Source organism: Thermobia domestica, chromosome 10 (genome assembly GCF_964235325.1).
Source record: "Thermobia domestica chromosome 10, izTheDome1.hap1.1, whole genome shotgun sequence".
Lineage (NCBI taxonomy): Eukaryota > Metazoa > Arthropoda > Insecta > Zygentoma > Lepismatidae > Thermobia > Thermobia domestica.
Window position 1 is genome coordinate 220,248,171 of NC_137463.1, and position 24,410 is coordinate 220,272,580.

The 24,410-nt window shown below is 35.7% G+C and overlaps 1 protein-coding gene across 1 annotated transcript in view; it reads right to left on the bottom strand.

The window, feature by feature from the left end:
* Nucleotides 1–5,512, bottom strand: part of LOC145661786 (2-acylglycerol O-acyltransferase 3-like) — a 29,485-nt gene extending 23,973 nt beyond the window's left edge. The window contains exons 1-2 of the mRNA XM_081727125.1: nt 5,243–5,512; nt 1,034–1,299 (exon numbers count right to left, since the gene is read on the bottom strand). Of these exons, the coding sequence (XP_081583251.1) occupies nt 1,034–1,299; nt 5,243–5,466 (490 nt within the window). The 5' untranslated portion in view covers nt 5,467–5,512. The remainder of the gene's footprint in view (nt 1–1,033; nt 1,300–5,242) is intronic.
* Between the last annotated feature and the right edge of the window lie 18,898 nt (nt 5,513–24,410).

The following is a 24,410-nucleotide window of genomic DNA, read 5'->3' on the forward strand; positions in this document are numbered from 1 at the left end:
ATGACACAGATTGTGTGTTGAAATAATAAGAAAATAATGTTGAAGTAACATAGGGACTGTGTTATATTGATACTTGACATGGTGTAATATTAACACAAAATAATTAACACACTACAGACTGTGTTACTTTCTTCGTGTTAGCGCAACACCGCCACAAGTGACACTCAACACTTCTCTCCACACCATCGACCCTGACAAGGTGTCGAATCAACACCGAAAATACTAACACAGATCCGAACTTAACACCGCTCAACACTGGTTGTATGTTAAAGACATAACACCCCTGTGTTAAACGCCAACACCACGGGGTCTGTATTGAACTAACACCGCATAGTGGTAGTCACGCTGGAACCACTGCCCTGTGTTAAAATTGAGTTGAATTAACACAACCATTTTTTACTGTGTACGAGCACCTTCTACCTTTATTTCTGCTTCTAGCCAAATGTTGCTAACTCCCTCTAATGTAAAATTCACCAAAAATTTCCCCTCAACGTTTTAATAACTAATGGTAATATTAATTTTAAAATACTGTTCTAAGTTAAATATATATAATTTTTAACAGGCCTAATACAACAAGGAATGGAATTTAAAAAATAGAATAGGAAAAAAAACTGAAGAGAAGAAAACAAACATAATGTAACGGATAAAATTATCTCGTTACAAAATCCGATAAAAACGATTTATGCAAGGATGTTATAAAATAGAGGATCTGCCTATACAACAAAGTCGTGAAGCCATATGTCGCAGTTTTGCCACCCCCACTCTCCTAGTTCCGCCCAATAAGATTGCAATGTTTTGAGCCAACACTCATGGTGGAAACGAGATTAGCCAATCAGACGTGGCGATACTCGATTGTTTTTGCTTCATTGTGTTAATATGATAAAGTTATATATATATAGGCAGATCCTCTATTTTATAACATCCTTGGATTTATGCCTATCGCTTCCATTACCGTTAAGCAACCATGCCAAGAACACAAGCAAGAACGAAAGAAAGAAAAAAGTAAAACAATAATCAAAATTGTAAATCTTACCTAAGGCGAGATAAATTTCACGTGCAATCGGAATCCAGTGAAGAATTCTCAGGGTACAAAGGTGAAACATGATCCCAGGAAACAGAGATGTCGTATCTAAAGCGTTTGTTGCTACTAGAGTAAAAAAGCTCATTGATAATAAGCCATGTGGGAAACAACCCAAGATGTAGTTTTTATCCGGTGGTAGATCCGAAGTTTTTACAAGAGTTACAGGGAAGTAATCTCTTAAATATTTCCACAAGGTTAAATTCCGAAAGAACTCTGATCTGAAATGAAAACAATGCTATATTAATAGTTGTTGAAGCAACACAACATTGAATCTTACTGACTCGAGATTCTATAGGAGATATAAGTTTTGCATTTGAAGAATGCTCGAAATGGAGAAGTTGAATTTTTACTTACCATTAATCTGCACAAGAAAATTCAATGAAGATAAATTATAATATCGTTAGGACAAACCCTGAATAATAACAACTTATTTATTTACAGTATGAGATCTCGTAATAAGAAATCAATTAATTATACAGGATGTCCACATGAAACTTCCCTGATTACAAATATTAATTGCATGAAAACTGTTAGTGCCAGAGAATAACGGTTTGCGGCATCTTGAAGAGCAACTCAAACAGTTTTTTGTTGTTGACTGTTAATTTTTGTAATTTGTTGCAGGTGTTCATGAAGAAAGATGACAACAGCACAAGAAAGAGCACAGCGTATGGTGTGGTTGGCTGAGACTAAATTACCAATTACCGCGCAAAGAAACTTCAGACGAAAGTACCAAGTGGATCTACCAGACGTCAAGACCATTAAAACATGGTTTGAGAAGTTTTTAGGCATGGATGAGGTCAGGGAGGCTTCACTAGAAGCCCAACAAAGGCAGTTCGCAGAGCGTCACGCGAGCTGAACATCCCACGTTCAATGGTCCATAAGATGCAGTTTAAAAGACTGCGTTTGTATGCATATAAGGTGCAAATCGTTCAGGCGTTACAATCCGATGACTTACCAAAACGAACCAGGTTTGCAAAGGAGATTCTGTAACGGATCGAGGATGATCCTAATTATTTAGAGAGGGTGTTTTTCAGTGACGTAACAACCTTCCACACATCAGGCAGGATGAATCATCACAATGTGTGCATTTGGGGTTCCGAACTCCTATACATTGTTCGTAAATGTGTCAGAGAGCGAGAAAGTGAATGTGTGGTGTGCTTTGGGACGCGACAGAATTATCGAATCGTTTTTCTTCATGGAGCAGATAATAATTGGTCCCGTTTATCTGGACATGCTTGAGCACATCCTAATTGATAGGATGCTTAGATAGGGTGGAACTCGAATTGCAGCCACCTCCTCGTGCTGAGTTCTGGGCCATTTCAAGGGGAAAAACATTGAGAAATCGGCGAAGATCTGCAAAATCATTATGAAATTAAAATGTATAAAGTCACTCAGATTAACGAATCATTAACAAATATGACCTCACGCAACTAAAATAAAGTACTTAGACGCTTCAGAAATGAAAAGAAAAAGTAATCTGTATATTTCTTGCGTAAACGTAAATTTTGGTGTTTTTTTTTTTTTTTTTTTTTGTCATTTTTAAAACTTTTACGCCGTTGAAGCGAACTGAAGATTCAACGTGTAACTCTTTTCGTTATTTTTTCATTGATTAGCACGCAAATACACAACTTTGAGCCCTATTAGAATTCGATATTCGAAAATTTGATTTTTTCGCTCCACCCTATTATAGAGGCGACGGTGTTGGGTAGCGGGCTCGTAGATTGGTCTCCAAAACTACCATAAGGGCTCAATGATATTAGTATACTATATTTTGGAAACCATGGCAGATGTGACATTTCATCATTGTGCTCATCAAATCAGTCCTGGACGATGTGAGCTGTATGAACAGGGTCTCTGTCATCTTGAAACATGGCATTACCATCTGGGAACAAAGTTTGCACCATGGAATGCAGCTGGTCACTCAAAATGGTTACGTAGTCCTTGGTAGTGACATGTACATTCAGGGTGATGATGGGTCCGGCAGAGTACCAGCATATGACTGCCAAATCATCACTGAAACACCGCAAAGCTTCACTCTTAGTAACAGAGAGTCTATGTCGAACGCTTGTGCTGGCGTTCTCCACACGAAAACTCGGCCAGCAATTGGAAACAATGTATAGGAAGACTCATCCGACCAGATGACACTCTTCCACTGCTCCATTGTCCAGTTTTCATGAATGGTTGCACCACTGTCTCCGTATAATAGCATGGTCCACTGTCATGAGTGGTTTGGAAATTGCAGATCTCCCATAAATACCCTGCTTGTGGCTGTTTTGACACTAAGGGGGTTTGCAAGCACTGTATTCAGCTCAGCTTTGACTTTTGGCGCCGTGGTGATGTGCTTGGTCACAATCCTACCCAATGTTCGTATGTCTCTGTCACGCATCACACACTTGCGTCCACGCTGGTGCTTCGCTGATGTGGTTTTTCTGAAACACTCGTAGGCGGTCTCAATGTTCGAGACTGTGCCTCTTGATATATCAAACATTTCCGCTACTTTCATCAAGGAAGCTCCCTCCATACGCGCACCCACAATTTGTCTTCTTTGAAACTCCGTCAGCTCACACATGATTAACGATAATCTGCACGAACCGGTCGCTAAACTGTAACTGGCCCATCTGCTCGATTGGCCACGGGGGCCGCGGTGGCTCAGTAATAGAGTGTTCACCTCTGGTGCTTGGGGTCCCGGGTTCAATACTAGGTCCGCCAAGTGAACTTTGTGGTGGACAAACACCGTGTGCGTGGGTTCTCCCGTTTCCTCCCACTTTCTTCATTCTACCATTTCATTCATTTCCCATTATCACCGTCTCCTTTAGCCTAACCGCCATAAGCGCGGGACGTAAAACTCAAAGATTTCTTTTCATTTTTCGATTGGCCACCTTGTATACCTTACAGGATGTGCTGGTGACCACAGCGACAGCTACCATTGAGATGGCTATCTTATTTATACCAGGTGTTTCCATATTTTTGTCCATCCCTTGTATGTTTACAATGAAGAAAACGCCACTTAACGCTGTATAGATTGACACTTTCGTTTACAATGGAGAAAATATCACTTTACGCTGGATATAAGGCAACTACGCGATATGTTAACTTTACAGTGGAGGAAATATAACATTACGTTGGATAGAATGTTACAACATGACAGAGTTTAAATGTTTATGCCTACTTCCTTCACCAAACCTTGAATCGTGAACTATGTACACTCATGTCCAAAATGATTGTCGCATATCTATAACTCTTCTTGTAAGAATATAATTTGATAATGATTTTGCAGGGTACTTTTAATACTGATACTGTATGTATAATTAGAAAATGTATATTTCTGGTAAATTTCATAGGAAAAAATATATAAATAGGAAAATTAGAATTAATAAAACAAAATGTTGCTAAATGAATGAGAAAGTTTTATTTTTGTTTTATTGTTCTTATTTACTGCTCTTTTGACATATAATTTGCCACTACATGTCTTTGCCGATTATACACACACTAACATTATATGAAATACCGGGCGTATTCGTTATCAAATTATATTCCTGCAACAACATATTTATAGACATGCGACAATAATTTTGGATATGAGTGTACATACAAGTTGATGATTGCGGAAAGAACCTGAGTGCATTTTGTATAGTATTGAGATATTAAAGCAAAAAAAAAAAAAAAAAAAAAAAAAAAAAAAAAAAACTAAATTTCTTGAATGGTCATCTTTCCGCACTCAATCTATAAGTCGGTTGTCTTTACAATATTTTAAAAGCCTTCGAAAGGATATTTTCTATATATAAAAAAAGTTGCTTTTACCTGCTGAGAATCAGAAAATGTTCATAAACCAATTCCATAAATAATGTCACTCAGTTCCTTTCCGCAATCATCGATTCATACATGGTACGTTCAGTGCAAAAGGGAATCAAGTCCACTTTTTTGGTCATTTTGAACACAAATTTCACCTTTAAGATCTTTATCTGAAGCACCTTTCAGCGTCTTGAAGATTCATGTCCAGATATTGTAAATAAGTTAATAACAATGTAAATAAAAGTCTTCCATGTACTTCAGCTTAGCGTACAAAGTTTATCTCTTTTCTCCTCACAACTTTGGTACTTGAAATTGATTCCTTTGTACTTTGAACGCTCCATTATGTTTCTTACGATACATGTGACTTACCTTCTACCACCTTGACTTGGCGTGTCTTTGTCCAACCAAAGATAAAAACCATAGAGAACTAGAATCCAACAATAGTCAGTAAACAGAAGCACATAGAGAGAAATTGGAACTAAGGCTTGTGGAAGAATAAAGCGAATAAGTACAAACGCAGTTGCTCCTAAAATTGACTGATATTCTTTCAGAAGTTTTCGCCATTTGTTCAAATTGTTTCCTTGGAGATTCATAATTAAATGTGGTAACAACGTGACGTAAACAATAAAAGAAAAATATCCAAACAAAACAGAACAAAGACAATTTTTGTAGATGTTCTTTGTTGTAAGGGTATCTCACGTTTAGATGTGCATATATGAACATGTATGTTGAATGATTATTCATGTAAAAAATAACTTTCACAATTACACTCCTATATAGAGATTTCAAAATTTGCATGAACACTATTTATGATTTGAAATTCAAAGGAAAGAAAAAATGATCAGGAAATACATTTATTCAGGATGGTATTCCACATAAAAAGCTCAATTGCTTCTAACTTATATAATGGAAGCAATTTCCGCTTTTATGATTCCGAAAGAGTTTCATTTTCTTTTTTCTTTTACACTATAATGTATCCTTTATCGCAATTAACGTCATAAATTCATCTCTATTTTGCAATTCATTTCTGCTTCGTAAACACAGTGTACCCAAAACCGTTTTTCCTTCTGATACAGACGGATGACGTCCAAACATAGCGTTCGTTGTTTTCAACCCACGAATGACAAGCGAAATTATTTCAATTCCAGTACTTAGAATTAAAACATAGCCTAAACGAAAGTGTGTTTTTAGTTATCAACTATATTTTATTTATTTATTTGTTTGTTTATGGTACTCACCATAAACACCAGATGATGATCATCATGCCCTCTTTCTGCCCCTATGATCATTATACGGGGTGTTTCAAAATGGTTTGAACTACTTCAACTCCTTATTATTTTAAAAAATTAATTGTGGAATGAATTCTCTGATTGGTCGATCGCCTGTCCACAAAATTTAAAGGGGACTTCAATACCCTATTCCCTTCTATGGAAATTTTCTTTGTTTTCTTCACAGTTTTCCAATAATTAATTGCCAATGGTTACATACATTTAAAATATAATATCCTTTTTCTTTGTTAGTAACACACTGAGATGTTTGTGATTAATGGTTGTAGAATTAGTCAAAGAGCAACTTGACAGCGGGGCGATTTGACAAAAATCACTAATTTCAGTCACTCATTTTGTTTTCGACTCAGATAGATCCATGGAGTTCAACTTTAGACTCGGGCTGGTGACTTTCGAGGAATAACCACGAGTAGGAAATCATTTCGGAAAAAAGCCACAACGGGGAAACTCTACTTCAGGCAAAACCCACGCAAATGGTAGAAATTGTAATACAGTGACTCACAAATGCTCAATGTGAGCCACTTTTGTTATCTTGCATACACCAGTTCTTTAGGCCAATTTCTCCCATACCCATTTCAGCATGTTTTCGGTTACGATTTTCCCTTGCAAATGCATCCTGTGGTTTTGAATTATTGATACCACTTGCAAATTGAGTTCTTTGGCGGTGGTTCTTTGTACGAAATTTTGGGCCATTGAACTCACATTGAAAACTCAAAAGAGCCTGAGTAATGTGAAATTATCTATACAAAAGAGTCATTCTATTTTAAATCAACCAATGATCATGGGTGCCCACAGAGGGGGGCAAGAGGGGGCAATTGCTCCCCTTGGATTCTCAAAAGAGGTTAAGTTTTATAGGTTCTTCTGGTTTGCTTTCGAAAGCCGAAGATGCTTTTTTTTTTTTTTTTTTTTTTTTTTTTTTTTTGTAAAAAGAATCTCTGTTAATGGTATAGTGTTCAGAATGGATATAAGACTTTTTTACTAAAAGGCAAAAAGATGAGAATAGAGTTGTCCGAATTCCGGAATCAAGCAAGTTGAAAGTAAAGAAAGAAAGCTAGTTCCTATATTATCTTCCATCTTTTTCTGCATAACACATGATATATCTCTTCAAGGTGATAAATCAAACTCGGGCCTGTATCTTGACACTCCGCCTTATGCAGAGTCATTTTGACGTATGATTAGCGTCATACTAAAGGCCTGACTACTACAGGAAACATATGTTAGTCGAACTATTTAGTATGACACTAATCACTCGTCAGAAGGAGTCTGCATAAGGCCCACTGTGTTCAAAGAACACATTGAAGGACGATCGGCAATGCGAAATATATTTCACAATGAATTCAAAATGAATTGACTTCAGTTTGTGAAAAGGAATTTTAAAATGTTTTAGCTAAGGAAGCAAATAAAGAAAATCATTCTGAGTATTTGCTGATGAAAGTGTGGATATTTCTGGTGTAGAGCAGTTGTCAGTAGGAATTAGATATTTAGACTCAACTCTAAATCAACCCAAAATAGAAGAATTCCTTGGATTTGTGGCTCTACAGAAACTTAATGTAAAGGCAATTGTAACTGAAGTTTTATCCTTTTTGTTAAAATGTGACCTTGATATTTCGAAATTATGTGGACAGAGTTATGACGGATGCGCCACAATGGTAGGAGCGGAAGGTGGTGTGAACAGAATAATGCAAAAACAGTCCTAAGGCGTTGTTTCTTCACTGTACTAGTCATAAATTAAATTTGGTTATTAATGCCACTAATAAAGTTAAACACATTCGAAATTCAGTTGCAACTATGCAAAATATAATCGATTTTTTTTTTTCGTGAAAGGTCTTGTCAGCAAACATCTAGGCCCTGATGTGCCTCTCTTCTGTGAAACATGGTGGTCTGCAAAGAACAAAGCATCAGAATATTTTTGGAAAAATCTCAGAATAGTGAATTGCCTAAAACAGCTGTCCCCTGGTGGAAACAGAAGGGCGCAACAAAGTGCTCATTACGTACTTACATTCTTCAGCGTCATCTATTACAGGGTCATTCCATATGAAATCACCAAATTTGAAACTAAAATGTGACTCATATGTTTTAAATTTTGTTCAAATTTTGTACGTGTGTTGTGGTACTCAAACATAACAAACCTGTAAAATGTTACAACTCTACCTCAAAGGGAACTGCTGTAGGAACCATTCGAAGTTTGGGGATTTTGTGCAAAAAGCACCTAAGTCCGACTTCGACTTAAAGTACTGAAACCACTAGATCTCTGGAGATATTGAAGCTATTTGAAAATGGTTTTTACTAAAATAATCTTAGAATTTGTAGCAATTAAAATATTGTAGTAAAGAACTTCCCAAGTGAGGTTAAGCATGTGAATTTCACCATCAAAGAGAAAAAAGAAAGAAAAAATAATGTCAAAATTTGGAAAGTATTTCTGAAAAAGGCCCACCTAATACCAACCTCAAATTTTAAAAATAACTAGCTCTGGTGTTCCGCTTTAACATATAAAAAAATTAGAAGGGTGTTTCTTGGTATGTTGAAGAAAAACAAATTACGACACAATGTAAGTTGAGGGCGAATTTAGGCACATTTTGCACAAAATCCCCAAATTTCCAATGACTTGTTTCCAATTTTCCGTGTTGAAAATGTTTATAATTGTCAAGACTGAGGTGACTGAATAAATGAGTTGAGCCTGAAATCTGAAACTTCAAGTACCATTGCTGAAAGGACTCAGATTCTGTCATTAGTTCCAAAATCATGGACTATGAAAACTGTTGAAACATTTCTCACAACCGAATATCTCGTTCGTAAAGCCCAGAAAATCAGAAAGGAGCATTGCATTTTAGCCAAACCTGGTTCTAAAAAAAGATATAGTATTCCTGGAAACACCTTTAATTTAGTGACAGAATTTTACAACAGTGATGAAGTGCCCTGAAGTACTGGATTGAATGTCAGTGTCAGTAAGCATATGAATTTCACCATCAAAGAGAAAAAAGAAGTAAAAAATAATATCAAATTTTTAAAATTATTTCTCAGAAAGGCCCACCTAACATCAACCTCAAATTTTCAAAATATGTAGCTCTGGTATTCCTGTTTATCATATAAAAAATAGAGGGTGTTTTTTGATAAGTTGAAGGAAAAAACGTAATCAAGTCACGTATTATTTAATTTTCTAGTAATACGACTTGCGTGGTTAAGTATGTTCTTCTGTAATGGTTGATGATTCTTATGAAATAATAATAATAATAATAATAATAATAATAATAATAATAATAATAATAATAATAATAATAATAATAATAATAATAATAATAATAATAAAACAAGTAGAAACTCTTACTTAAATGTAATTTATAATGTTAATTTAAAACAATATGTGCCTATTACGCAAGCTATATAGTGTTGTTTGATTTGATAAAACAAACACTGAATAGTAATGGACTATCGTTATATAATACACAAATAACATTTACATGTTTGGTTGATTGTAAGCAATTTGAAATATTAAGCCTAAGATCTCTTATCACCAATTTTAGAGGTCTTCTCAGTAGCTTGAATTTCTTCTTCAGAAATGCTGTAATTTCTGTCAGTACCAGTAAAAAATACTGGGTATTCAATATTAATGATGCAAATTTTGCATGGAATCCAGCATGTGTCTGGTGTTTTTGGCCAGAAAAGCATTTTTGTGGGTCCATAGGGATGAAGGAAATTCACATTAGTCACGATGTTCCTGTGAATTCTCAAATATTTTTCCAATACACCATTTCTTCAGAAATGCACGCAATAAATTGCTCGCATGAAAGACAAATGTCTTTCGATTCTGCTGAAGTATTTAGAGTGAATGTTGTCTTTGAAGAAGATACACGACTTCAAGTTTCAACAGGCTGATGTGTTCATAATGATGAATTTCACGCGTCTCTTGCAACGTTATGGCTTTTCCAGTCTCTTTTGAAGCATTGGACAAAGGTTTCCAACATATTCCAGCATAAAAAAAAAAAAAAAAAGTTTGCTTATAGTTTGACATTTGGTTGTAGTTTGAGAAAATTCGAAGAAATCGGCAACAATAACAATCCGGTCATCCAGTGGCCTCTGTAAACTAGGATGTCTCGCTAGACATTTCAGCGTCTCAACTATGTCATCACAAACACTTTTGCCGTGACTTGTGGCTAAATAGTTCCACTAACAAGTAAGTCCAAAATCTCTCAGGCAGGCATAAGTTGACAATTTTTTTTTTTAATAGTCTTTATATCGAGTGCTGCTAACCCATCTCCAAAGTAGATAACGTGTTTAATTTGAGAAAAAAACATCGTTAACATACTTCAAAAGAATAACTTGAAAAACATAAAATGTAACTGTATCGGGCTTTAACATATCACTGACACAACATAATGAAACATTTCATAACAGAAGTTACAGGATCTCTTAGGACGTTGCATTTAAAAAGATTAGAATGTTGCACAGTTGAGTAGAATGTTGGTCCAGTGCTACTCTTAAACTTCATCTTGAATAATATAGGAGTAGTTTTCAGCAAAATCAACTACAATTATTGTTTGTATAATTACCTGTATAATTAAGCATGATTTGTCATCCAAAGTCTCTATGGTGTGTATTTGAAGTAGTTGCTCTGAGATTTGTCTATGAAATGATGCTGCGCTAATTTGTCATTTTATTCCTACGAAAATCTCAATGAAGTCGTCTGTATCTTTAATCATTGTCTCCATTTGGGTACTGTCCGTTTGAATCCATTGTTTGTACTTATATCTTATGAGTGAGCCAGTTCTTTTAATGCACGACGAGATAATCGGTTGTTTGAAGTGTTTCAATAGTTTTCAGTCGTCCATGATTTAGGAACTGACAGCATGTGAGTCCCTTCAGCAATGGTACTTGAAGTTTCAGATTTCTGACACAATTCATTTATTCAGTTACCTCAGTCTTGACAATTATAAACATTTTCAATACGGAAAATTGGAAACAGACATTCGAAATTTGGGGCTTTTGTGCAAAAAGTGCCTAAATCCGCCCTCAACTTACATTGTGTCATAATTTGTTTTTCTTGAACATATCAAAAAACATCCTCCTAATATTTTCATATGTTAAAGAGGAACACCAGAGCTACTTATTTTTAAAGTCTGAGGTTGATGTTAGGTGGGCCTTTTTCAGAAATACTTGCCAAATTTTGATGTTATTTTTTCTTCTTTCTTTCTCTTTGATGGTGAAATTCACATGCTTAACCTTACTTGGGAAGTTCATTACTACAATGTTTTAATTGCTACAAATCCTAAGATTGTTTTAGTGAAAACCATTTTCAAATAGCTTCAATATCTCCAGAGATCAAGCGGTTTCAGTACTTTAAGTCGAAGTCGGACTTAGGTGGTTTTTGCACAAAACCTCCAAACTTCGAATGGCTCCTACAGCAGTCCCTTTTTATGTAGAGCTGTAAAATTTGACAGACCACAACATTTGTACAAAATTTGAAGAAAATCTAAAACACATGAGCCATCTTGATTTGTTGATTTCATATGGAATGGCCCTACATTTATAATATCAATGCACATCATGGCCAAATACAGTGCTATTTTAGAGCCAACTACAAATGCTCAACGGAGAGAGGCAATAGATCTTTCTAAGGTACAAGAACACATTGAAGTTATTTTGGACATGTTTGAAAATCATCCTGAAATGTCACCAACTTTCACATCTCGTACATGTGGTCCTCGGTTCGATCCCAGCTCGCGTCATGTGAACTTTGTTTTGGACAAATATCGTGTGCGTGGACTTTATAGGGGTTCTCATGCTTTTTCCCACTTTCTTCATTCCACCATTTCATTCATTTCTCATCATCACCGTCTCCTTTAGCCTAGCCGGCATAACCGTGGGACGTAAAACTTAAAGATTTCATTTCATTTGCTTTCACCAACTATACACAGCTACAAAAGCCTTCGCTGTCGCTGTTGGGAGTGTAACAGAAATATTTCTTTCGCTTCCAGCGACTACTTGCACAGTAGAACGATCATTTAGTACTTTAATGAGAGTAGTCTGGAGGAAATCCATCGAAACTAAAAATTTCAGTATGTCTAATGTTTCTCGGTGGCTTTTACCTAATTTGAGGATGCTGAATCTGAATCTGCCGGGTGTACAAATGTTAACGTTGAGCGTTTCAAGATGACGGCCAAGATGGCGGTTGTAAAATTGAGAGGTATATTTTTGTATATTTTATCAAGATCGGTATCAAATTATATGTTTTATGGGTTCCAGATTCCAATAATAATGTCAACAATGTTATGAAATTGATACAAATCGAGGTATTCAATATGGCACCCAATATGGCGGCCGTAAAATTGACAAGAATATTTTTGGAGTATTGTATCGACATGGGTATCGAATTATATGTTTTTTGGGTTGCAGATTTCAATAGTTACTTCAAAAACCTTATGAAAGAATTGATAGAAATCAATATATTCAATATGGAATATTCAGATTCGCGACCCTCGAGCTAGGTACATACTTAGAACAATATCTGATTCACTAAAATTTTGGATTGGGTGTTGATACTTTCTCCGTCACCGCAACTCACCTTGTTTCTGCTCCAGAACATTTTTTCCACATTTTGGACTTCTCTATATTTATTTACAAAACCATTCCTTTCTCAGTGCAAAAGAAAACGAACAACACAAGCTTAGGTTTGAAGATTTTCTTATATTTTTTCCTTGACGTTTTCTTAATCAAGAATTATGTTGCTGGCCACATTAATGCGAAATATGTACATTTACAATACAAAATGCCGATGTTTCTATGTTACTCCGCAACAAAATAATAAATAACACAGATCAGTCACTTGTCAGTCTTCGTCAGAAGTATCCATGTTTTCGTCTTCTAGATTCCTAGTATTTTGACGTGTGAAGGTATTCAGGCATCGTTTAGAGGCTTCACAATTGCAGAAGTTAGTGCAACTATTATGATTTGCCACTCAGCCACAACGTCCTTTTCAGATGTTTTCAGAAGAACAGCCGCAACTCACCATCTTCAAGATGTCTTTCGGTGCCAATAACTGGTTCCAATGTTTTGTTCAACTCATCACGATACCACCCAAAATGTGTCGGATCCATGTCTGGTGTGTCTGGTTTATCTCCTTGTTTCCAAATACAAGCCTGGAAATGAGGTCTTTTTTACATTTTCAGAGAATGCCTCCGTAGTTGGTGGCAAGCTATTCAATTTCGGGATATCTACGTCAGTCTTCTTTGATAATTTCTTCAGCCAGACATCTCTTCTGACATCAGACATTGTAGGGCCAGTTATCCTACTACCATAGCAAGAAGCTATAAACTCAGTTCCCTCCTGAGTCACATCTTCAAGTAGTGATGTCTTATTTCCAAGCTTTTGACGCTCCTTCCCACTTTGTAGTACTTTCATTGCCTTCTGCATTCCAATGCCATAAAGAGTAGGAACTGTATCACAGCCAGAAAGAGAATGAAATGCTAGTAAGTTTGAAACAATATCACGTTGTTTGGATACAGACAATCCAATGTCAATAACTCCTCCATAAAATTGTTACAAGTAAGTTTATGTGTGTGGTAGTGGTGCATCAGGAGGAGAAGAATATTCGTGTAATCACTAACTACATTTATTGTACAATTTCTGTCCAGCTGATTGGCTACTATCACTACTTGTGTGATAATTATGACATCAGCCTCTTCGTGAGTGTTTTTTCATATCTGGACGTTCCTTAATACAATCAGCAGTTATTTCTGTTGTAATATCTTCTGGTCCAGTGATAAATAGACTTTTGGTGGAATCAGATGGCAACATTCTGTCATTAGATACTTGCAGATCAGCTGTACTAGTTGTACCTTATTCTTCGTAACATTTAGCACAACTTGTTGGGAGGGCAAGGACGTGTTGAAAGACAATTTATGATACCTGCTACATGTTGATCCTGTTCTGATGCTTCTTATTCCTCCTTTGGTGCTGTGTTCCTTATATTAGTCAAATATCAAGTACACGTTGTATTTGTTCAATTTTTCAAGCACATATGACCGATACAATTTTATGAAGTGAAGAACAGTTCCGTTAGATGGCCAGTTGATCACCCACAAAACAGCACAACCATCAAGTATGATAGCATCTTCGTGCTTGTACGACCTCATAGACTTCTCTACCGGTAATATTTGTTTCAGTTTTGACCTACTTTTGCAGAACCTAGGAGTCCCATATTGATGAAACAAAGATGTGAGTACAGCGGCAAGCTCATATGAAATCACTCCTTTAGCATCAATATATCTTGTATATGTGAGACACATTGCACGCGTGTACAAGAGTTCTGTGTCAATGACACCAATACTAGCTGTCCTTTTGACGTCATCGCAGGAAACATTACGAACCGTTGTTTAGATTGGATCGTGAAAACCAGTTGGTAGTTTTTCTTCGTAAGAACAGAACGCCTTCTCACCTATCTCAACAGCGTTATCAACATTCACTTTCTGGGAACAAATTTTCCCTGTCACAATATTCACAATAGTTTTTGGGTGATCATCGGTTTTCAGAGGATCTATACGATGAGACAGCTTTTCCTTTAACTTAATTCAGTCTGCAGCATCTCCTTTTACTCGAGATGTCATTCCTTCCTTATGCTTAGTTATTTCCATATCTCGTCCAGCATCTCTCATGAAATAAATGTCATTTACTAAACGACTGCAGGTGTGAAGGCTGAAAGCCCATTGCTTCACTGCTGATGGATTTAGTGTAAGTCCGATTATTCCTCCTGGTCCATGGCCATAACGAATAAATGTATTTTCAATGAACATGTCTGACCATATAGCATTCCAGATACCTGGTTTGTGACGCAGAACATGTTCGTCTTTCATAAATCATTTTGGTATTTCACTTAAGTATCTCTTATTTTGTTTCTGAGATATTTTTCCTAAATTCTATGAAAACGCTGCCATCTGTGAGCACAAAATTAAGATTTTACGATTTATTATTACTCATGTCAGTAAATATTTATTTTTTTTTCAAAAGTAGGTTCAGAAAGGACAACATAAACTTCTTTTGCAGCCGCCATATTGGGCGCCATATTGAATATCTCGATTTGTATCAAATTCATAACATTTTTGACTTTATTATTGGAATCTGCAACCCAAAACACATATAATTTGATACCTATCTTGATAAAATATACAAAAATATTCCTGTCAATTTTAGAGCCGCCATATTGGCCGCCATCTTGAATTACTCAAAATGCTCAAGGTGTACATCTGTACACCCGGCAGATTCAGATTCAGCACCCTCAAATGAGCTAAAATCCGCTGAAAAACATTAGACATACTGAAATTTTTGGTTTGGTCCAAAAATAGGGTTTTTCCTCCAGACTAAAATTTCGGATTCTTTATGTGAACCCTGTTAAGCTTTCTGGTCGTATGTAAAAAACAAAACTAGAAAATCAGATCATAATGCTCTTCGATTTGAAGACAATATTTTAAAAGATAACTTAGAAATTGCAAATGCTTTTAAACAGCACTTTCAAAAAATCGTCAGCAACTCATCACCTACCTATGACATACAAAATACTTCAAATCTTGAAACTTCTGAAATAATTGACAACCTAAATTTTCACCCCATACAACTGACCGAAGTAGAAAATGTAATTAAAAATCTCAAGCCTAGAAGCTCCCCTGGCCCGGACGATGTACCTCCATATGTAATAAAAGGATGCGCTGAAATCCTAAAATATCCACGATTAACTATATTTAATAAATCGCTACCGTCATGCCTGTTTCCATCTAAGTTGAAAATTTCGAATATTTTACCAATACCAAAAAGCAACTGTGACAACCATGACGTTCAAAATTATCGGCCCATTGCCTAATATCTGCCCCAGCTAAGATATTTGAATCTATCGTTTATCAAAGAATTTTTAACCATATTCATCCTTTAATATCCTCATATCAGCATGGTTTTCTGCCGAAGAGATCTACAACAACTGATCTCGTTGAATTCATACACTTCATTGCGGAACAAATTGACAATAGAAATCAAGTTGATGCAATATATACGGATTTCAGTAAAGCTTTTGATACACTGGATCATGATATTTTATTGAACAAGCTTATTTAATTCAACTTCACTCTCAAAGCTAGACAATTCCTAATGTCATACCTCTTTCCTCGCAGACAACATATAATTTATAAAAATATAACAACTTCAAGTTTCATTGTAACGTCAGGGGTCCCTCAGGGCTCAAACCTTGGTCCAATATTATTCTTAATCTTTATAAATGATCTCCCAAATGTGCTACCAAATTGTACTAAATTATTATTTGCTGATGATGTAAAACTCTATCGAAGAATTTCCCAGCCCTCCGATGCTCTCGCACTACAAGAAGATCTAAGCGCACTACACACTTGGTGTATATCGAACAAACTTAATCTTAACATTAAAAAATGTAACGTTATTACATTCACTAAGAAAACTAATAATCTAAAATTTAATTACAGTATAAACAACACTCCTGTACAAAGAGTGGACACTGTAACTGATTTAGGGGTCACTATTAGCTCCAACTTTTCCTTCAACAAGCATATCAATCGCATTTTTAGTGAAGCCTACAGAAACCTCGGCTTCGTAATCAGACTTGGCTTTGATTTTTCAAATACTGATGTTCTTAAAACACTGTTCAATAGTTACGTTAGATCCAAACTTGAGTACTCTTCAATCATATGGCATTCCAACAGTCAGAAAAACAAAGCACGTCTTGAAGCGATTCAATCTCGTTTTGTGAGGTACTTAACTTATAAGGAAACCGGACTATATCCAAAATTCGAAAAATATACCGACCTCCTTCGTAAGTACGATATCTCATATGTCACCTATTAGGAGAATGTATTATATTTTTAACTCCTATGCTGAAAGTAATCTTGAACTTGACATATTTACTATAAATGACCGTTCTCTAAGAACTATTGTGCAATCTTATTGAAGATTCATTAATTAAAATGACCATATTTATAAATGTGTATTTGCAATTATGTAAGTGAATTCATGCATGCTCTAACTATATACAAATTGACTAGGTCATTATCATTAGGTAATATACCTGTTGTGATCTATATGTAACCATAAATAAATAAATAGGTAAGTGTTGCAACCTAAAAATTTAATTTGTCGGGGTTATTGTCTTGAAAGTTTAAATGATTATTGAGTATATATATATATATATATATATATATATATATATATATATATATATATATATATATATATATATAGAGAGAGAGATAATATGTATGGAATATAAATGATATTGAAGTAAAATGTATAATGGTGAAATAAATAAATAAATATGTGCAGAGAGTCTTGATACCTTACCCCGAACGGTCCTTGGTTGCTATAGTTCCGAAATATCCAACAAATATAAAATGTGACTGTTAGAACATACCGCTGCATGCTAGATATTCTCCTCAATCTTTGTAATAATATTAAGTAACTTATGTAACATTTAACATCGTCTGTAATATACTAACTGCATGTAGCATGGGATTAAGGCAGGTCTTCGTAACCCTAATGTATCCTTAAATCACCCTTAAGTTAGTAAATTGAAATTCTTCTGTAAAACTACACTTAGTTCCATCCTCAAACTTGATCAGTGTTCAACCTCAGTAGTCGTGTTCTCAACACAAACGAAAGTTCTGTGTGTGTGTGTGTGTGTGTGTGTTTCTTGCCCCTCCTTGGAAAAATCCTACGGGCATCCATGCCAATAATGAGAAATTCATCTTTCAGATTTTGATAATTTTTTGTACATTGAAAGACATAGTTATTTCCCAAAATAAAACTTCTCCAGCCCTCATAGTTAATTAGAAATGAATTACACAATTAGCTTCAAGGTCACGATTAAAAACCGTCTGATCTTGCATTTCATTGTTTATTTCAATAACCATAAGAGATATGAAGCTAAAAATTTGCATCCGCATGTAATTTTGCCTGTAGATTTCAAATCTACAATCAAAACTAACGAATATTGTATAGGTGTAGAGTTATAGCAGCATTTATGGTCCCAAGTTCAAGCACCGGAATGAACATGTGGTGAAAGTTGTACATGTGTGAAATTGTAGCACAAACTTAAGACATACCTATATTTTGTGTGAATCAACTTTGGTTTTGGGTATTTGTACCTAAGGCCCCGAAAAAATCTGAACGTATCTTTTGCCTCATAACGAGCTTCTGAAGTAATGATTTGGGCTGTTTGATACTATATAACTTCTATTACAACTATTCCACATAGTAGCCTACAATTATAGCAAAAATAACAGTTGATTTATCTACTAACCATCAGCATTGTACAATGTTTCAATGTTTACTGAAAGTCTTGAATAACACGTTAATTTTATTAACAGTCTCATGTGATACACTATGTGATCTTCCACTACACTTTTTAACCGCCGTAGGCTCACTGGCCAACATTTTAGTATAATACGTCTCTATGTACATCTTTTCAGAGGTGAGATCGACCTCAACTTTTTCTTAATGGATGATAATAAGTGACCACATCGAAAAGCGCAGGTAGCAGAACTCTTGGAACGATAGGATGATGTTCGATGAATGGACTGGTCTGCCCGCTCCCCAGGTTGAATCCCATCGATCACGTTTGAGACGGAATAGGGAGACGTCCTGCAGCATGTCTTTTTGCACCAATGACCACCAAGGAGTTGTCAACAGCTTTGGTGGTGGAATTTAACTCGCAGATCCTCTGTTCCTTCCAGCCAGACAAAATTGATTTATTGCTTGGGTCAGAATTACTCTTTGTATTATATTAGCAGACCAAAAGACACGTGAGGATAATTTTCCAATATTGTAAAATATCAAGTTAGGATGGATTTTTATAGGAAGTGTTCCACCTTTATCGAAGTCATTTGTTAGTTAGCATACCAAAATACCTACTACAGCATGTTTTGCTCAAACTGTTGATTGTTTGGACCGACAGTTACGTAAGTTCTGGGAGTTGGAAGAAGTAGATATAACAGTAAGTAAAGTAGAACAAGAATGTACCACATATTTTCATGAAAACACTAGGAAAGATATTACATGCAAATTTGTAGTTCACCAACCATTTAAGAAGGATCATCAAGATCTGGGAGACTCAATGAAGAAGCCTTACGAAGCAAGGCTGGAAAGCAAGTTGCAGAGCAATCAAATTCTACATACAGATTACTGTTACATTTTTAATGAATATCTTATATTGGGTCACATGAAAGAAGTTAATACAATAAAGGATTAAAAACATTTGTGTTATCTACTACACCATCCAGTTTTCAAGCCAACTAGTAATACAACGAAAACAAGGATTGTGTTTGACGCTTCTGCAAAAGCATCAAACGATTTGTCTTTGAACAACAGTCTCTTGACTGAGCCCACTGATCCAACAAGATATATACTCTATTGCATTGCGCTTTACAACGCACCAAATTGTATTTAGTACATACATTGAGAAAATATATCATTAGATAAGATTACACCCGGACAATACACGCTTTCAAAAAACACTTTGGAAGAAATAAATCAAGAAACCAATTAAAACGTATAAATTGGTAACTTTAGCTTTCGAGACAATTCCTGCACCATAGCACCATATTTAGCGACAGGATGCTTACAATTATTTTCTGACGAAGAGCCAGAGTGCTATTTAGCTATATCTAAAATAATCCAACGTGATTTCTGTGTTGATGATTTTCTGTCTGGAAGTCACGATATCAAAAGTGCGCTCCTGTTACAATCACAATTAATTAATTTGTTGAAGAGCGCAGGATTTGTTCTTCGAAGACGGAGTTCAAATTATCATAAATTGTTCGAAGCTGTTTCACCAGAAGTGAGAGAGACGGAAATTATATTTCAATTTAATCGGAATGATGAGATTAAGATTTTGGGTTTGAAATGGCATCCATCATTAGATAAGTTGTTGATTTGCAGTAAGGCACTGCCAAATACATCATTATAAAAAATGTAAGAATTACAAAGTATGAAGTTACAAGGATCATTGCGTCAATTTTCGATCCCTTGGGACTGATTAGTCAATTGCAATTTCCTTCAAAATGTTTCTGCAATGTACATTGGGATGTTAAGTTACCTGAAAGACTATTGGAACGTTGGAATCATTTATTTGCAGAGATATATCTATAATCACGGGGATACAAATTGATCGTTTTTTGTTAGTCCAGGACCAAGTTACAAAGATATAGATTCATGGATTTTTTGATGCTAGCGGAAAAGGATATGGAGCTTGTACCTAGCCAAATCAGAAAATAAGACTGGTTGTGAGATAAATGTTTTTTTATTGTGCTCGGAATGAAGATAGCTACAACTATAAGAGTAACGTTTCGACGATTAGAGTACTCTTAGCAAAATTTGTCAACAAAACTATCCCTATTCTTGATATGAAAATCGATGAAGTTCATTTATGGACTGGTGCTGAAATTATGTTAGCTTAGATTGCATCACTAGCAAATCGTTGGAAACAATTTGTAACGAACAGAGTTTCGCAAATTCAAAAAATTACCAAAATCAATGTTTGGAAACGTGTTTCGTCTCAACAAAAATCCTGCAAATCTCATTAGCAGGGAAGTAAGCTCAGCACTTTTACAACATTCCAAACTATAGAATTGTTAAGGGATGCAGTATCATGGCCTAATGAAAAGTTGTCGATGCACAATCATGTCCAAAATGATTGTGGCATATCTATAACTGTCTTCTAGGAAGAATATGGATAAGCTTGCATATGTGCATTATTCTTATTCATATTAGTTTCATTTTTTGTATATAGTTTAGTGGTTTTAGTGAATTCTTTGTGATTCTTTTAGTGATTTTTCTGGTGAGTTTTAGTGAGTTGTGTTTGCATTGGCTGGCAACAGTGCTTTCAGTGTGCTATTCAAGTTGTGTCTCTGCATTCGACAACGTGTTGCGAAGTGCAACTAGGCAAGCATATTCATTAATAGTTTAGAAAAACATATTTATTCATAGTCTTTAGAGAAACACATGTTCATTCATAGACAAGATTTACATGTTCTTAACAGTGTTTTAGAGTGCTACTCAGTTTATGTGTGATCGAAGACAAAGTATGATGGTTAGCAAGCAACATGTGGTTTAGCTAGCAGCAAGCAACGATTACTGCAGAAAGATGTTAAGATAAGTAATTCATTGTACTAATATTTAAGTATTATATCAGTATATTAACATATGAACAAAGCATGTCATATTTATCATATTAACGCATGTACTTTGGAATAAGAATTGAAACAAGTAACAGCTAAATTATTCGTTAAGTCTTATTTCTCGTTCCTCCTGATATCTGGGTGAATCAGTGAAATGGGTTTAATCATACAGTTCATTGGCTTTGGATGTGATATGTGTGATTTGTAAATAAAATACATAAACATATCACCCCTTCATACATCATCATTTTTTTGGTCCTCCGTCCACCGGATGTCAGAACGAGAAACGTGACTTTGCATTGTTTGTTCTCGTGTGTGTTTGTGTGGGTGCTGCTGTCATAAGCAGGACAGAGCTGTTCATATCAGTATAGTGGTGTGTGTGCATTCAACCCAGCTGAATTCAAGGTTACACGTTTGTAGGTCACTCAGAAATGGAAAGTAAAATATATTGTCAGCGGTTTGTGTAGTTAAAAAAGAAGGACTGAAACAATGGCAGAAGTGCAGTTGGGTCAATTAATTAAGAAACGTGCTTCGGTCAAAGGTCAGGCAACAAGAATACAGACATTTCTTCAAAAACTACAGAATGAAAATAAACCTAGCATACAAGAAGCAAGAACGAGGCTTGTTGCACTTGAAGGGGTTTTTATTAAGTTTGATGAGATACAGTCAGAAATAGAGCTCTTAGATGAGACGGGTGAACAAGAAACGCACAGAATTACAGTCGAGGAACTGTATTATGATTCAAAGGTTAAGTTACAAGAATTTATTGATAGTTTTGAACAAAAAACGGATTCAGGGACAGCAAATAACAAAGCTGGAAATTCTAGTAGTAGTTCAGTTCAATTGCCTAAAATTTCCTTGCCCACATTTTGCGGTAAATACGAGGAGTGGTCGCCCTTTAAGGACATTTTCATTTCCCTTATTCACAATAACGAATCATTAAGTACAGTTTGTAAGTTTCAATATTTGCGCACATCACTCAAGGGAGAAGCGTTTACATTAATAGCAAATCTGCCAACGGTAGAAGTAAATTACGAAATTGCATGGAAGCTTCTTGTTGAACGCTACGAAAACAAACGGTTGATAGCTTCGACATATGTACGAGGGTTGCTCAATATCAAGCCAGTAACGAAAGAAAATGCTAAAGACATTAGACAATTTGTAAATACTGCACGTAGTAATTTTCAAGCCCTTGAAGCATTGAATTTGGACAAACCTTTGCATGACGTACTCCTAACACAACATTTAGTAGAAAAACTTGATTCGGCAAGCAAAAGGGAATGGGAAGCTGAGCAAAGTAGTGACTCCTTTCCGTCGTTATCGGAATTATTTTCATTTTTAGAAGGTCGTTGTCAAATGTTAGAAAACATTCGTCCTACTCAATCTGAAAGTACTTATGACAACAAAAGTGTAGAGTCCAAAGCAAAAAGAAAGAATAACAGTCAAGTGAATTCATTTGTTACTGTGCTTCCAAATGCATGTAATATTTGCCGTAGCAAAGAAACGCATGCTGTTTTTCGCTGCCCAGAATTTCTGAATGCCAACATTAATCAAAGAAAGGAGCTCGTGAAGCAAAATAAACTATGTTTTAATTGCTTAGGTAATAAACATCAAGTAAGGGCATGCAAATCGAGTACTTGTAAGAAATGTAATTTTAAGCATAATACACTGTTGCATGAAGATACTGCTCAGGAGGCTACTAACAAAGACAGTTCAAGCAAAACAAATAACAATAATACTAATGTACCTAAAGTTAAGGAACAGAACCAGGTTAAAGTTCAACCACAGGACTCTTATTGCTCATTTAAGATTAATTATGGTCAGCAAGTCTTATTAGCAACAGCGTTAGTTAACGTAACAGACACCAAAGGTCGTTTTCAACAATGCCGAGTGTTATTAGATGCAGCGAAGCTTTAGTTCATAGATTAGGCCTCAAGAAAACGAAAAATCGTGTTCCCATTAGAGGTATCAATTCTGTAACCTCCGAAGCTCAGCACAGTGTTGAAGTTCATATTTATTCAAGAACCTGTGATTTTAATGCAGTGGTCGATTGTTTAGTATTGCCAAACATTACAGGTTGCATACCTTCTAAGGATATCGATTACAGTAATTGGAACTTGCCAAAGGATATTTGCTTAGCCGATCCAAATTTTAATCGCTCGTCGTCAGTAGACATGCTTATAGGTGCGGGGTTATTCTACAGTCTCCTTGAGCCAGGCCAGAAGACTAGAAAAGGAAATTATCCAGTTTTGCAGGAAACGAAGCTAGGATACGTTGTCGTCGGAAATATGCCTTCAATACCCGAAGAAGCCAACCAGTCGGTAATTTCATGTTTTGCTCAGATGGAGACAGACTTGGATACACAATTGAGAAAATTCTGGGAACTCGAAGATCTTCAGACTAAGATTTACACGCCGGAAGAAGAAAATTGTGAGAAGCATTTTTTAAAGAATACAACCAGAAATGGAGATGTAAGATTTATTGTCAAATTACCAAAGAAGGAAGAGAATGCAGTTTTAGGAGAGTCTTACAACATGGCACTACAAAGATTTAAGCAGCTTGAAACAAGATTGCTACAAAATCCTGAGTTTCATAAACAATATGCCGCCTTCATGGATGAGTATTTAAGTTTGGGTCACATGCGAAAAGTTACAGAAGAAGACGTGAACAGCAGCAGCAGTTGTTATCTTCCACATCATCCTGTATTCAAGATGGACAGTACAACAACTAAATTAAGAGTGGTTTTTGATGCGAGTGCAAAAACGTCTAATGGCAAATCATTGAATGACATTCTTCAAGTTGGGCCAATTGTTCAAGATGACTTGTACTCCATTATTTTAAGGTTTCGGTTGTATCCAGTTGCATTTACAGCAGACTTAGAGAAAATGTACCGCCAAATATTAATTCATGATGAGGACAAGTGTTTACAACGCATCCTTTGGAGAAATTCAGTAGAAGAACCGATCCAGTCGTATGAGTTACAAACAGTGACGTACGGGACTTCGTCAGCGTCCTTCTTGGCAACAAGATGTCTGAAGCAAATAGCGGAGGAAAATTCCAAGGAATTTCCAG